Raw genomic sequence first — 13802 nt, forward strand, 5'->3', positions numbered from 1 at the left:
TGTGAGGTGTCCCTGCCCATGGCAGGGGGTTGGAACTGGATGATCTTAAGGTGCTTTCCAATCCAAACCATTCTGTGATTTTAGCCCAGTAACTTGGGCTGTTTTCTGTACTTGCAGGGGCACTTTGACTTGCAGTGCTCCTGAATGAACTCAGGCTGGTTTGTAACTGAACTCACTAAGGTAAAAGGTACAGAACCCATTCTTTCTCTGGCTGGTTGGGCATCATTATTCTGGAGGAGCAGGATAGCACAGCTCAAATACAGCAGTGTGTGATGCAGTCATGGTGTGTGTGGGGTTGCTTGGGCTGCTCTGGAGGCACCCACGAAGCTGATGGTTCACACTTCAGGCCTATTCTTTGCCCCTACAACTCCAGCTGCCTTAGTCTTGATGACTTGGATGCTAAGCAAGTTGTTTAACAGGTCAGCACTGAAAGAGGGGGGTGTCAGTGGGGAGCGAGTGGAAAAACTTGAAAGTTTGTTTACCTGTAACACACACCTCTAAATGTTACCTTTAACGGCTGCTGCTTTAAGGGTCTGACAGCAACTTGGCTCGGCTTTTATCTACTAGCCCACTTTAAATAGTGTGAGAGGTTGTGAGTAGCACTGAGAGGTTGCAATAGTGCTGGCCACAGGTATGTTGGTAACAGTTGTGCAGAGAATGGTAGTTGGGGGCCTGTGTTCAGAAGTTACATGACTGCAGTGATGATGGCAGAGCTGGGGCAGGAAGAGCCTTGGAGCATCTGAAGCCAGTTAAGAGAAGAGGCTCTGCCTGCACAGTGAGGCAATTCTACCATCCCCTTAGCATTGCTTGGGCCCTGGCTGAAGAGTGAGTTATCTCTCGAGGTATGTGCTTTGTATGTAACTTTGTCCTGTACTTACTGCTGTTAACTCATCAGAACAAGCTCCACCACTGTAAGCTCATGTACTGGCACTAGGAATTGAGCTGAGTATAGTGATTTTAAAACAGATGTGTGTGTGAATATGGATGCTCCCTTAGATGTGGCTCTTGGAATCATAGAATTGTTTAGGTTAGAAAAAACCCTTAAGATCCTTGAGTCCAAGGGTTAACCGAGCACTGGCAAGTCACCACTAAACCATGTCCCTGAGCACCACATCTACACATTTTTTAAACACCTCCAGGGATGGTGACTCCACCACTGCCCTGGGCAGCCTGTTCAGTGCTTGACAACCTTTGTGGTAAAGAAATTCTTCCTAATATCCAATCTAAACTTCCCCTGGCACAACTTGAGACCATTTCCTCTGCTCCTATCGCTCGTTACTTGCCAGAAGAGACCGACCCCACCTTGTTCCATCCTCCTGTCAGGCAGTTGTAGGGAGCGATGAGGTCCCCCCTGAGCCTTCTCTTCTCCAGACTGAACCCCCCAGGTCCCTCAGCCGTTCCCCATCACACTTGTGCTCCAGGCCCTGCACCAGCTCCGTTGCCCTTCTCTGGCCCTGCTCCAGCACCTCAATGTCTCTTGCAGTGAGGGGCCCGGAGCTGAGCACAGGATTCAAGGTGTCATCTGCAGGTGTTACTGAGGGTGCACTCGATCCCCTCATCCATGTCGCTTATAAAGATACTGAACAGAACTGGCCCCAGTACTGAGCCCTGGGGAGCACCACTTGTGACCAGCTGCCAACTGGATTTAACTCCATTCACCACCACTCTCTGGTGTTCCTGCGCCTCTTAAGATTTCCATTGCGATGAATTTCCATCCTTCCTGGCCTCCTCTGCCCTGCAGAACTGCTTCCCAAGGGACTCTGTCAACCAGTTATATGAGAGAAGCCCTTGACTCCATCACTTCTTTGTGCACCCCTCCACCTGCACAGAGTCTTGCTCTCAGAGAGTCCCTGCATCACATGGAAGCAAAGGCATCTTCATCACAGGGTTGACTCCTAACTATAAATATCTTTTCCCTTGAGGTAAGGAGGGTCCTTTGGATGGAGCCAAACCCTTCCAAGGGAACACAGCCTTCTCTTGTATGTGGTGTTTTTGTTTGGTCTCTTGTTTTCCCCTCAGAACAGGGCTTTCTCTTCCCATGCAAGTAGCTCCTCCCAAAGCAGGAAATTCCTTCCCTGGAAAGTCATCCGTGCATCCTCGACTACTTCACTGGATGGTCAGATGTGTCCTTACCTCGGGGGACCTGCAGGCAAGATAAGGTTTGTTAATAGGGATAGTCATTAATCCCCAGCCTTTGGATTTTTCTGCTTGGTCAGAATTACCTGCTGCTACTTGCAACCAGCAGAACAAAGTAACCCAGAAGTAGCTTTAGGATTCAAGAGGCCTAAGAAGAGCAGATAAACCAGCTGTCTGGCCTGAAGGGACAGCTTGGCTTCAATTTCCCTTCTGTTTGTGGGTCTTAGACCCTGCCCCTGAGCTTCAATGAATGTTTCATCAATGATTCAGGAATCCCAAAGGCATCTTGAGAGGTGCCCAAAGCTGCTCAGGCACTGCTATCGCAGGGTTGGGTGTCTGTACAACAAAGAAGTGCAGTGGCTACAGTGTCCTCATGAGGAACCAATGGAGCCCAAGTGTTCTGGGGTTTGGATTTTTTTCCCCTCATTGTTTTTAAACAGAAAAGTGTAATTCCTTCCCCAGTAAAGAACTTGATAAAAATGAGAACATTTGAGTTTAAAAAAAGCCAAATACACAAAAATCCTTTGCTTAACCATTGGACGGGGGTGCAGTTCCCAGTTCCCTATGGCCAGAGAAGAACCCTGTGGAGCTGCTGCCTGAGGTCCAACACAGCTATTTGCCCCTCTGCTTGTGACTGCTTCACCCACTGTGGTGTCTCCACCAGCCCTGCATCATTGTCACCTTGGCCACCCAGCTCTCAAACCAGCCCCTCCATGTGTTGAGCAGCAAAACACCCCATGGGGCAGGAGGCAGCAACTGTCTGATTGGGTCAGGAAATGCCGCTAAATGGTGCTTTCATTGCATAGAAAACTGCTGTCCACCTTCTACAACCAGCCCCGATGCGCTGCTGTAGTGCAGGAGCCAGAACATCCTTCCTCTCCCTTTCCTGGTTTGCAAGTGAAGTTGCTAAAAAAGAATTTGACCAGGAGACCAATGAGACAGGGCTGGCAACAGAAAAGGGATGTTTCACGCAGAGACCAGCCAGACGTACCAGAAGACCCAGCTCAGTGATTACTGCTGAACTTCACACTTATGTATATAGAACCATAGAATGATTCAGGTTTGAAGGGACCTTAAAGCTCCTCCAGCTCCAACCCCTGCCACAGGCAGGGACACCTTCCACTAGAGCAGGTTGCTCCAAGCCCCTGTGTCCAACCTGGCCTTGAACACTGCCAGGGATGGGGCAGCCACAGCTTCTCTGGGCACCCTGTGCCAGTGCCTCAGCACCCTCACAGGGAAGAACTTCTGCCTTATACCTATCCTAATTCTACCCTGTTTAAGCTTGTTTAAGTTAAATGTGCATCAATGCACAAAACTGCCCCCAAGCTCCCCCAGAAAGTGCACATCCACCTCCCAGCATCACCACACTCCTGCCAAGGCCTCCCATGGATGCCAGGGCAGGTCCCATCTCCTTATCCATGGCTTTTTCAGCCAAGGAGCAATGCAGGGCAGCTGTGTGTCCAGGCACAATCATCCTTCATGAACCTGGAGAACCAGCATAGAGCCTCAGAGCCCTGGGCACACTCATGCTCAGTGGCAGCTACCACAGCACCCTGCTCTTACCACTGCCCACGCAGGTCACTTCCCTCTCTGATTCAGCCTCAGAGCTCTCCTGTAACGGGATCACTCGTTTCCTCAGAGGTTTGGGGAGGTCAGCATCACCATCAGATGTTCCTGATGTACTTTTCCCTGTCATGCCAGCGGAAGCTCTCCACTCTTTGAGCTGTTGTTATTGTAAGCACCAGAAAACTGTGCAATCTCTTATCTGTCCTCTGCTTGCTTATCCAAGCCATGAGGAAGGGCAAAGGCTGTGCTTCCCAGCCAGGAACCAAGGACAATGATGTCAAACCAAGTAACAAAGAGCAGCGATGAGCCTGACCTTTGGTGCAGTCTGATGCACTGATCCTGAATGACGCTTCCTCTCCCAACACCACACCTACTGCTCCGGAGCATTTAACTGCCAGCACAGGAATAAACTCAGAGCCTGGAAGCTCAGACTCACGTGTTCAATGAGTTGTTCGTGCCCTGACTGAAGATAAGCCACACGTTGTACTGATGCTGAGGGTGGGATGACACCAGAAGGAAAAGAGCATTCACAGAATCTGTCACAGCAGGAGAGAGATTATTTCTTCATATTTAAGCATCTATTAGGAAACAGCTGTCAGTGCATCTCTATTTCCAATACACAAGCAGGCACAAAGGGTAGAGGATCAACAGGGTCTTCAGGCTTCACGACACAAACTTCATTACTGTGGAACATTTCCTGCCTCCTAAATGGATTGAGTTTGCCTGATTAGGTTTCACTTTTATTTATGGCATGAGTTTTCTAGCATGCTCAAGCCCAGGGAATGGCCCACACTGTCATTCCTGGTTCTCCTGCAATAAACCCCTGGGCTCTGTCAAGAGCAGAGACGCTCCTCTGCAGCAGTGATGCTTCCTCCGAAGCCAAACCTGGTTTAGTTTTATGTAAGGTGAGACTGTCATGGTTTAAACCCAGTCAGCCATAAATCACGCAGTCGCTCTCTCTCTCCCCCCCTTTTCTTCCCCCAGCTCCTGGAGGGATGGGAAGGAGAATTGAAAGAATGTAACTCCCACAGGTTGAGATAAGAGCAGTCCAGTAACTAAGGTATAACACAAACCACTACTGCTACCACCAGTAATCATAATGATAAGAGAAATAACAAGGGAAGAGAATACAACTGCTCACCACCTGCCGACCTATAACTCGCCCCACCCTGCCTGACCGAGCACCAGCCGATACCTCCTCCACCCCCACAGTCCTAGCCCTTCTGGGTAACTGCCCCCAGTTTATATACTGGGCATGACGTGCTGTGGTATGGAATACCCCTTTGGTCAGTTTGGGTCAGGTGTCCTGTCTCTGCTTCCTCCCAGCTTCCCCTCCTCCCTGGCAGAGCATGAGACTCACAAAGTCCTTGGTCAGACTAAACATTACTGAGCAGTAACTAAAAACACTGGTGTTATCAGCTCTGTTGCCAGGCTGAAAGTCAAAACCACAGCACTGCACCAGCTGCTAAGGAGAAAAATGACTGCTACTGCTGATCCCAAGACAAAGACTCACAGCCAGTAGTAAACCTGTAGTTTCATGGGGCATGGAACCTGAATAATAAACCACAATTACACTGCTCGGGCTTTACCATAGGAAAGGGAGAGTTTGTCTAAGTGCTGCTGTCGGGTCCATCTTTCCCCTGGAAAGGAAAGGCTGCTGCAGGAGGGATGAGGAACGTGTGTCAGCCTGGAACAGCCTGTCTGAACCCCCGGAGAGAAGTGGACTGGACTGATCCTCCCACCCAGGCCGACTGCCGGCCTTCCTCCCAGGAGAGGGCTCTTCCTGCCAGGAGCCCGAGGAGGAAGCCGGAGCTGCCGCCACGGCATGAGAAGGGATAAGAAAAGCCAAAGCCACCTGTGAGTTGCCTGTCACTGCTCCATTACCTGGGCTTCATTTCCATCACTCCAGGGATGCAGTTTAATAACCACTTACTGGATTAATGCACGAACACTGTGATCAAAAATCAAGCAAAATCAAGTCTCTCGTTACCACTGCTTCAGTGTTCCTTCTCCTGCAGTGAGATGACTACAGTCAGAACAACCCAATTCATGTGCTCACGTGTTTTTGTGCCCCAGCATACCCTGTCTGAGCCTCTGCTACCACAGAGAAGGACACAGGTCTACCCCAAGCCCCATACTGCATCTGCTTGTCCCACACAGACACTTTGGGTCACACATCCAGATGCCCCAGGCACCCACAGGATTCAGCTTCAGATGAAGGCCCCTGAATTTTGCTGCCATGCACAGATGGGACACCTGGTTCCCACTGCCACAACAGAGACCTCACCAATGACACCTGGGCACAGCAGCTGAGTTCATCCTAAAGAAAACACCTAGAAGCTGCTGAGGCTTCACCAATCCCATCTCCAGCAGCTGTGTCAGGACTCTGATGCCTCACACACATCACAGCCAATGTCCACAGTCAGGCACCCATGAGATACAAGAAGGAGCATGTGAACAACTCTGCATCTCTGTGAGGCTCTCTAGGTACCACGGGGCTTGTTTTTAGTGGAACCAGCAGGACACAACACATCACTCTCTGCAGCATCACTCCCTGACTGGCCACAGCACCTTTGGTGGTGCTGCCATACAGCTTTCTGCATTTTAAGGTCTTCTTCCAGTTCATTCCTATTTTGAGGAAGAGCAGTGCACAGGGGGAGTCTCCTCATGCAGACAGAGCTCAAATTCCAGCATCTGGGAAGGAAATTTACAGTCTCAGCTATCTAAGTGGGAGGATACAAACTCCTACAAGCTCTGTCTGCCCGAAGTGAGGCTCCTCACCTCTGCCACTGCAGGATGCTGATAGTGATAGAAGAGCAGGGATGACTGAACAACCATCAGACGATGGAGCTGACTTAGGACCAGGCAGCACAAAGAGTGTCTTAGGTGCAAAGATAACAGCCTGCAGTAGTGCCTGGAAGGGGAGTGATAAAAAAACCTCAAGAATTTCACACCATGAAGATAAACTTCAAGTTTGTATTTTTTCCCAAAACTTCAATAACTTACATGGAACCGATGGAGCAGAGCATGCAGCCAGGTCCCCACCACAGCCATGTGACCCAAAACAGACACCCCGCTGGTTTCCTCCTCGTGCTGCTGATACTGGAGCTGGATGGTACCTTCAGAGGAGAAGAGCATCACCAGCATTTGAGATTGATCCAGGTCTTGCTCATGAGCATTAGGGCTGTGAAACACATGAATAAGTGCACAACAGGGATGTCCTTCCCAGGACAACCCTAAGGTGCTACCAATAAACTGCAAAAAAGCCCCAAACTAGAACAATTAAATGGTAAATGTAGCCAAGTTTTCAAGCTCCTGGGCTGCCAACCAGGACTTGTTCCCAGCAGGAAATCTCAAAGAACAACTAAACGTCAGCAAACTCCAAATTTCTCCCTCCTTTTTAAGTGTCTTGACCATTTTTTAACTGCCTGATGGCTTGGATCCAGGTAATGGAGGGAAGGAAGGAAGGAAGGAAGGAGGGAGTCTTTTATTAAACCACTGTTTGTTCTTCCAACAACGGTCCTAACACCAACCGTTTTAATGGCACAATCATACCCCGACAATAATAACTTAAAAGCAAAGTTTATAGTTTGAACAATACAAGTAAATGTTTTGACGTGTACTCACTTGTTTGATTCTTGCCCAAATAGTTTCCTACTCCCAGTATGCTGGGATATCCTTAGGAGGGGTTGGAAAAAGCCTATTTATAGTTGAGTTCTGAGGAGAGACAGTGAAGCGTCGTCTCGGACGAGCATCTTCAGTGCAGCAGAACGGGATGTGGCTGAGGGAAAACCTCAGTGTGGAAAAAATCTGTGATGAAGCTCAAAAGGAAAGGGAAAAATAATGGATTTATTAGGGGCAACAGCAGGTTCATGGCATGGTTATTTTTGTATTTATTTTGATAAGTCGCTCACCTGGCTGGGCTGTGGGGTCTTAAAACTACAGCACCACTGTGGAGGGACAGTAGTGATTAGCAAGTTTATTTACTCACTTTTTCATTTGTCTGCTGTCATTTTACCCCCTGACATTAAAGCACAATGGCCATTTCAGCAACAAGCGTGTGGCCAACAGCAGCTCAGTGACACAGGTTGGACAGGGCTTGGAGCAACCTGCTCTAGCAGAAGGTGTCCCTGCCCATGGCAGGGGGCTGGAACCGGATGAGCTTTAAGGTCCTTTCCAACCCAAACCACTCTGTGATGCTCTGACCCAGCTCGGGCAGTGCTGACACTGCTGCCAGTCCCACCAGCACCGCAAGTCTTTCAGGTTGAACATGCGCTATGGACTACTAACTGCTCATCCTTGGCTGCAGCACTTCCGAGTTGGATCTGTGGGATGGGCTTGGAACAGCTGCACTGCCATCCCCCAGAGCCCATTCGGAACTATTTCCCAGGTCAGCACTTTTGATCAGTGCTGCATTTACTAAAGTCAAATGTATTCCCATGTAAAGAGAAAGCTGCATCAGCAAACTGCCGGAGCCTAACGCGGCAGCTCCTCGCAGCTCTCCCTGTGCTGCTCTGCCGAGCACACAATGATGGCTTTGCTGGAAAGGGCAAATGAAAGAACATGAAAACTGGAGCAAATCAGGCAATTTCCACAATACAGGTGGGGTTTGCTAAGCCTTAATATACATCAATTTACGTTATGTGTGTGTGCACTGCACTCTATGTGCAGCAATGGATTTGTATACAGTATTTTTAGCTCTATAACAGAAACAGCACAACGGGCTTCTTTCTCCCAGGGCCTGGAAAGTTAATAAAATTATAGCAAATGAAAACTCTGCAATTCATGGAAAAATATACATATTTATACCCTTTCTTCTTTATCACATTACAGCACTGCAGGGTAGAGGAAGATGGTTAACAGTGCCAGCAAGATGTTGCCTGAGTGCTGACATTTCTGGGTCAACTTTCTGATTTCAGAGCTTCCCAACCACCTTGGCTGCATCCTGGAGCATGGATGAACACAGTACCTTGGCCCAAACGGGCTGTCAAGTGATATGCCATACATCATATAATGGGTTGGGCTGGAAGGGACCTTAAAGCTCCTCCAGCTCCAACCCCTGCCACAGACAGGGACACCTTCCACTAGAGCAGGTTGCTCCAAGCCCCTGTGTCCAACCTGGCCTTGAACACTGTCAGGGATGGGGCAGCCACAGCTTCTCTGGGCACCCTGTGCCAGCGCCTCAGCACCCTCACAGGGAAGAACTTCTGCCTAAGAGCTCATCTCAATCTCCCCTCTGGCAGGTTAAAGCCATTCCCCTTGTCCTGTCCCTATAGGCCCTTGTCCAAAGCCCCTCTCCTTTCTTGCAGCCCCTTCAGGCACTGGAAGCTGCTCTGAGGTCTCCCCTTAAGGAGCCTTCTCTTCCCCAGGCTCAACAAGCCCAGCTCTCCCAGCCTTTCCTCACAGGAGAGGTGCTCCAGCCTCTGGGATGTCCCAGGGTGCATCTCATCAGGTCCCATGGAGTTATATTTCTTCAGGTTCCTCAGGTGGTCACAAATGTGATCTCCTACAACACGAGGGGCTTCAATCCCCCAGTCCCTGCCTTAAGCTTGAGAGATGCAGGAACAGATACTACCATCAAAAACTGAAGCAAGAAAATCACTGAGTACAATCACGCAGCACGTTCTCTGGTCGCCAGCAGGGCAGCTCAATGAGCCGCCCAGCAGTGAAGACGCAATTGCAAATGACCTGACTTTAGTCCAAATTCTTTCCAAAGAACGATAAGATAACAGAGATCTTTTACGCAATCAAGGACATGGAACAATTTCTCCTTCATCTATGTTCATTTTCCCTGATTTAACTACTTCCATGCAGGCTCAGGAGTGCTGCTTTGGAATAAGCCTTTGCAAGAGTGCCTTATTTTTAGACTGGAGCCTGAAGTCAGGGAAATCCCCAGCTGACCCCAAGCTCTTTTCAGCAAATAACTACATAAAGATATTCCCATTGATCCAAATTCCATCCAAGGCATTAGACTGACACATACAGAACAGGGCTAATATTTCATTTTTATGCAGTTATTCAATTTGGAAAATTAAATGCTTTTGAAACTAAGCAGCATGTTGAGAAAAGGAAGTTGACTTCAGCTTGAACCCCAATTAGATGCTTAATTCACCATTAGGAATTGACGAGCATTAATCATCTGGGAATAGACATTCCTGGAGGAGTGCAGTTACAAATGTGATTAAGAAATGTACCAAAGAAATTTGACATGGAAAAAAATTGATATGAAAAGAATCACACAACACCTGAAACAAAGAGCTGGTCTGCCTACAACATGCTATTCACTGGAGGGCCTGTGCATCCCACAGCACTGAGAGCACCTCCTCCAAGCACAGGGACAACTGCACACGGAGACAGTTGTGGACATAGGAGTTTTGGGGTACTTGCTTCCTTACATGTGATGGTATAAAAACTTTGGGCTGCCCTCTGCAGACTGGAGCATGAGCAGCAACATCCTTGGACAAAATGTGTTCCAGCAACTCCAGAGCTTCTCAATCCTGCACTGCTGTTACAGCACGTTAACAATAGGAGCAGACCCAAAGCTGTACACCTGCAGTTTCTCCACTCTTGGTGCTCAATTCTGTGATTAAAGAACACAACTTTAAGTAGGTATCACAGAATCAGCCAGGTTGGAAAAGATCTTTAATATCTTCAAGTCCAACCATTACCCAGCACTGCCAAGTCCACCACTAACCCATGGCATTGAAGGCCTCATCTACATGGTTTGTGAACACTTCCAGGGATGTTGACTCCACAACTGCCCTGGGCATCTGCCCTGGTGCAACTTGAGGCCATTTCCTCTTATCCTGTCACTTGTTACTTGGGAGACCGACCCCCATCTTGCCCCATCCTCCTTTCAGGTAGTTGTAGACAGCGATAAAGTCCCCCTGGATTGTTCATGTGTGTTCTAAAACCTTGAATTCTCCTTTCAGAAGCAACACTCCTTGTTTTGACCCAGGCCAGTCTGGGGGTTTGTTTCACCACATGGCTGCACAAGCCCTGGCTCCACACAATACAAAGAGGGCAACACAAGGCTGTGGCAGGTGAGGTGGTGTTGATGTCCCATCTTTCATAGCAATTGTGTGCATACAACAGCTTATGCTACAGGAAAGGACAATTGCAGTTTCACAACTCCTTGCTAGACAGCAAGGAAATCTGGCATTTACTAAGCACATTTTGAGTGTTTATCTTGGGGCAGGAATCCTCCTGCCATCATAGAATGGTTCGGGTTAGAAAGGACCTTAAAGTTCATCCAGCTCCATCCCCCTGCCATGGGCAGGGATGCCCCACACTATACCATGTCACCCAAGGCTCTGTCCAACCTGGCTGTGAACACTGCCAGGGATGGAGCATTTGCCACTTCTTTGGGCAACCTGTTCCAGTGCCTCAACACCCTCAGTAAAGAACTTATAGTTGTGTCTATGTTGCCTGTATGAAGCACTGTCTTGAGCTACAGCCCCACTATACACCACAAACTCTTCAAAACCTCATTTTAAAGAACATCATCAATGTGAAAAGGCAGACACCAATTGTAAAGTACAACACTTTATTGCAGCATTGGCAAAGGTCAGATTTCTGAAGCTGGTGAAGATCGGGCAGCATTTCTGTATGAAATGTTACAATTTTACAAGTCTCTTCCTACATGCAGAAACCCAAAACAGTGGTAAAAAGGATTTTAAAAGAGCTAGAAAAAAGAATTAGTAACATACAGATGAGCTCCTTAACTCAATTAACTACCTCTACCTGAAAGCAAACAAAAACCTATGCTAATAAATAACAGATTGTCAGAAACAGACCAAGAAACCTCATTTCTACTTAGAAAAAAATAAAAATTCTACTTGTTTCCAGACTTGAATCTTTTTTTTTCTTTTTAAACTTTTTTTGTTGTTTCAATAGACACAGAGGCTTATCAACCCATGAAGATCAACAAAATATCTGGATCCACCCCTTGACATCCTCCTGTTATGCTGACTGGCACGGTTTGGTTTTCAATGATACATACAATGGGCTCAACTACATCCTTGTCCTCAGGCTGGTGTCAGGCTGTTCCAAACAGTACGAGTCAACACCCTGTGCTCATCAACTTCACATTCTATTTTAAACCTCAACAGACATTTTACCTCCTTGGCTCTGAAGTGTTTCACCCCTCCCCACTCCCTCTTTCTTGCTCATCTGGCAGCAAAAGGGTATTTCTTAACCACAGACTTTCTCGCTGAGGAGTGTTTGATAAGAAGTTTTCCTCCGTGTCAGGGTTTTCTTTTAGACCTCACTGTTTGCTCTATGTTTTTCTACTGTAGCTTTGCAGCCCCCAAAGAAAATCCTTCCAACACAAAGCACTCGATTTGGAGATAACGCAACTTAAGTCAAGTTTAGAACTCTGCTCTCCCACATACTAAACTGGCAAAAGACCTTTTCAGTTCCAGTATAATCCATCTGAATTTCAGGTTGATCTTCGTTTTTACCAAGCTGCTCACTGGTCAAGTTAACCATCTCCTTCATTTACTTCTGCTCTCATGAGAAGATTGACCCTCAAGGTGGTTCCTGTAACAAAAAGCTGCTTTTTTTATATATTTTATTTTTATTTTTGGTAGGCCATGACTGGAAGCTTCCACTTGTTCCATGAGGGTTTGGGGGGGAAGAGGGGAGGCGGTTGTTCTGCCCCACGGCCCCAGCCTGTCCCATGTTTCGATTCTGAACGCTCTAGACTGACATGCTGAGATGTGTCCACTGCTCTCATTTAATCGCTGGAGGACTCCACTATCCACAACATCAGAGATACAGGACCTAATGAAATGACACTTGCTGCTGGATCAACGTCTCCTAAGAAGAAAAAGGAGAAGAAAAATAATACAACATTAGATATCCAACACTGATGACCTCCCTCTTTTGTTTTTGTTTTAAAGAGTACAAGAGATAATTGAAAATGACGGCTAAAGATTGTGCAAGCTGCACAATGAACTAAGAGGTGGATCTGTGACTTCAAGACAGTGCCATGACAACACCAGAATGTCTGGATTGAAGTTAACGACACTGACAGGCTACAACAACAAGCTAGACTCAGACCAACAGAGAAACTAGATTTATGCTGCTAAAGATTTCTGGTGTATCAGTAAGAAGTGAATTCAAAGCTTCAAAATATAATGGACACCAAGTACATAGTGGATGATGTATAAAGTGTGTTTATCCAGTAACTGAAACAGGAAATCATGTTAAAGTCACATTTCTCCTTATTATCCATACTCTGATTTTTCATCATTAATGCAATACTCTATTATAAGAATATGTTACTAATAAAATCCTAGCATCCTGTTATTAACCCTTATGCTTCATTTTTCTTTATTAAATGGGATAAAGAGAAGTCAGATGCAAATAGGAGAACTCAAACTACCAATTAAATGGAATATGATTTAGTTTGTAAGCTTATGTCTACATCCCAACCGGCCTTTTGACGCAGACAGGTCCCTCTTTCTTCACTATACTTTGAGAACAGCAGTGAGTTTTGAGGTCAGTGCTTTTAAAAAGGAGAGGCTTAACAAGATAATGAACCCCTTGGTAAGGCCTGTTCTCCATAGTCAGGTTTCTCACTGCAGTTACTTGATTCTTTCTTGGCAATCAATGTTTTTAAATAGATTTCATAAAATGTGGCTTTACTTCACTTTCTAAGCAAGCCATTTATATAAACCACTCTTTTGTGAACGACAGGCTGTTCTGCAGAACTGCAAAAAGGGTATTTCCATGTCAATCTCATCACTGAAAAGAATTACTTTTGTGAATGATGTGTTTCCTGAAGGGATCAGTTTAACAGCTCCATAGCCAAAGTCCTCTGTTAGGGCCTAAGTGCTACAGAACTGGAAGCAAGAGTGAAAACTGTTGCCTTCCCAGTTCTCCTGAAGCAAATCAAGGAACCCTACCTTTAATGGAATCACAGTAAGTTATCTTTAAGGCCAATCAGCCTTAAATGTATGAGTCCCAAAAAGAATCTCCTTCTTGCAGGATTAGCAGGTCTTAAAACCTGAGGCTATACAAGGAAGTGATTATAAACAGCAATAAACTCCACTTTCTGATCCAGCATTTTACACATGCTAAATAACAAGAAATCT

At 46.8% G+C, this 13802-nt stretch overlaps 1 protein-coding gene across 3 annotated transcripts in view; it reads right to left on the reverse strand.

The window, feature by feature from the left end:
* Positions 1-11231: 11231 nt before the first annotated feature.
* Positions 11232-13802, reverse strand: part of UPF2 (UPF2 regulator of nonsense mediated mRNA decay) — a 61303-nt gene continuing 58732 nt past the window's right edge. For all 3 annotated transcript variants that reach the window (XM_061467208.1, XM_061467210.1, XM_061467209.1), the window contains one exon: positions 11232-12522. In XM_061467208.1, the coding sequence (XP_061323192.1) occupies positions 12513-12522 (10 nt within the window). In that variant the 3' untranslated portion in view covers positions 11232-12512. The remainder of the gene's footprint in view (positions 12523-13802) is intronic.

This window comes from Pezoporus flaviventris, unplaced genomic scaffold (assembly GCF_033815535.1).
Source record: "Pezoporus flaviventris isolate CSIRO_AGI_PZ_B2104156 unplaced genomic scaffold, CSIRO_AGI_Pfla_v1 ptg000045l, whole genome shotgun sequence".
Taxonomy (NCBI): domain Eukaryota; kingdom Metazoa; phylum Chordata; class Aves; order Psittaciformes; family Psittacidae; genus Pezoporus; species Pezoporus flaviventris.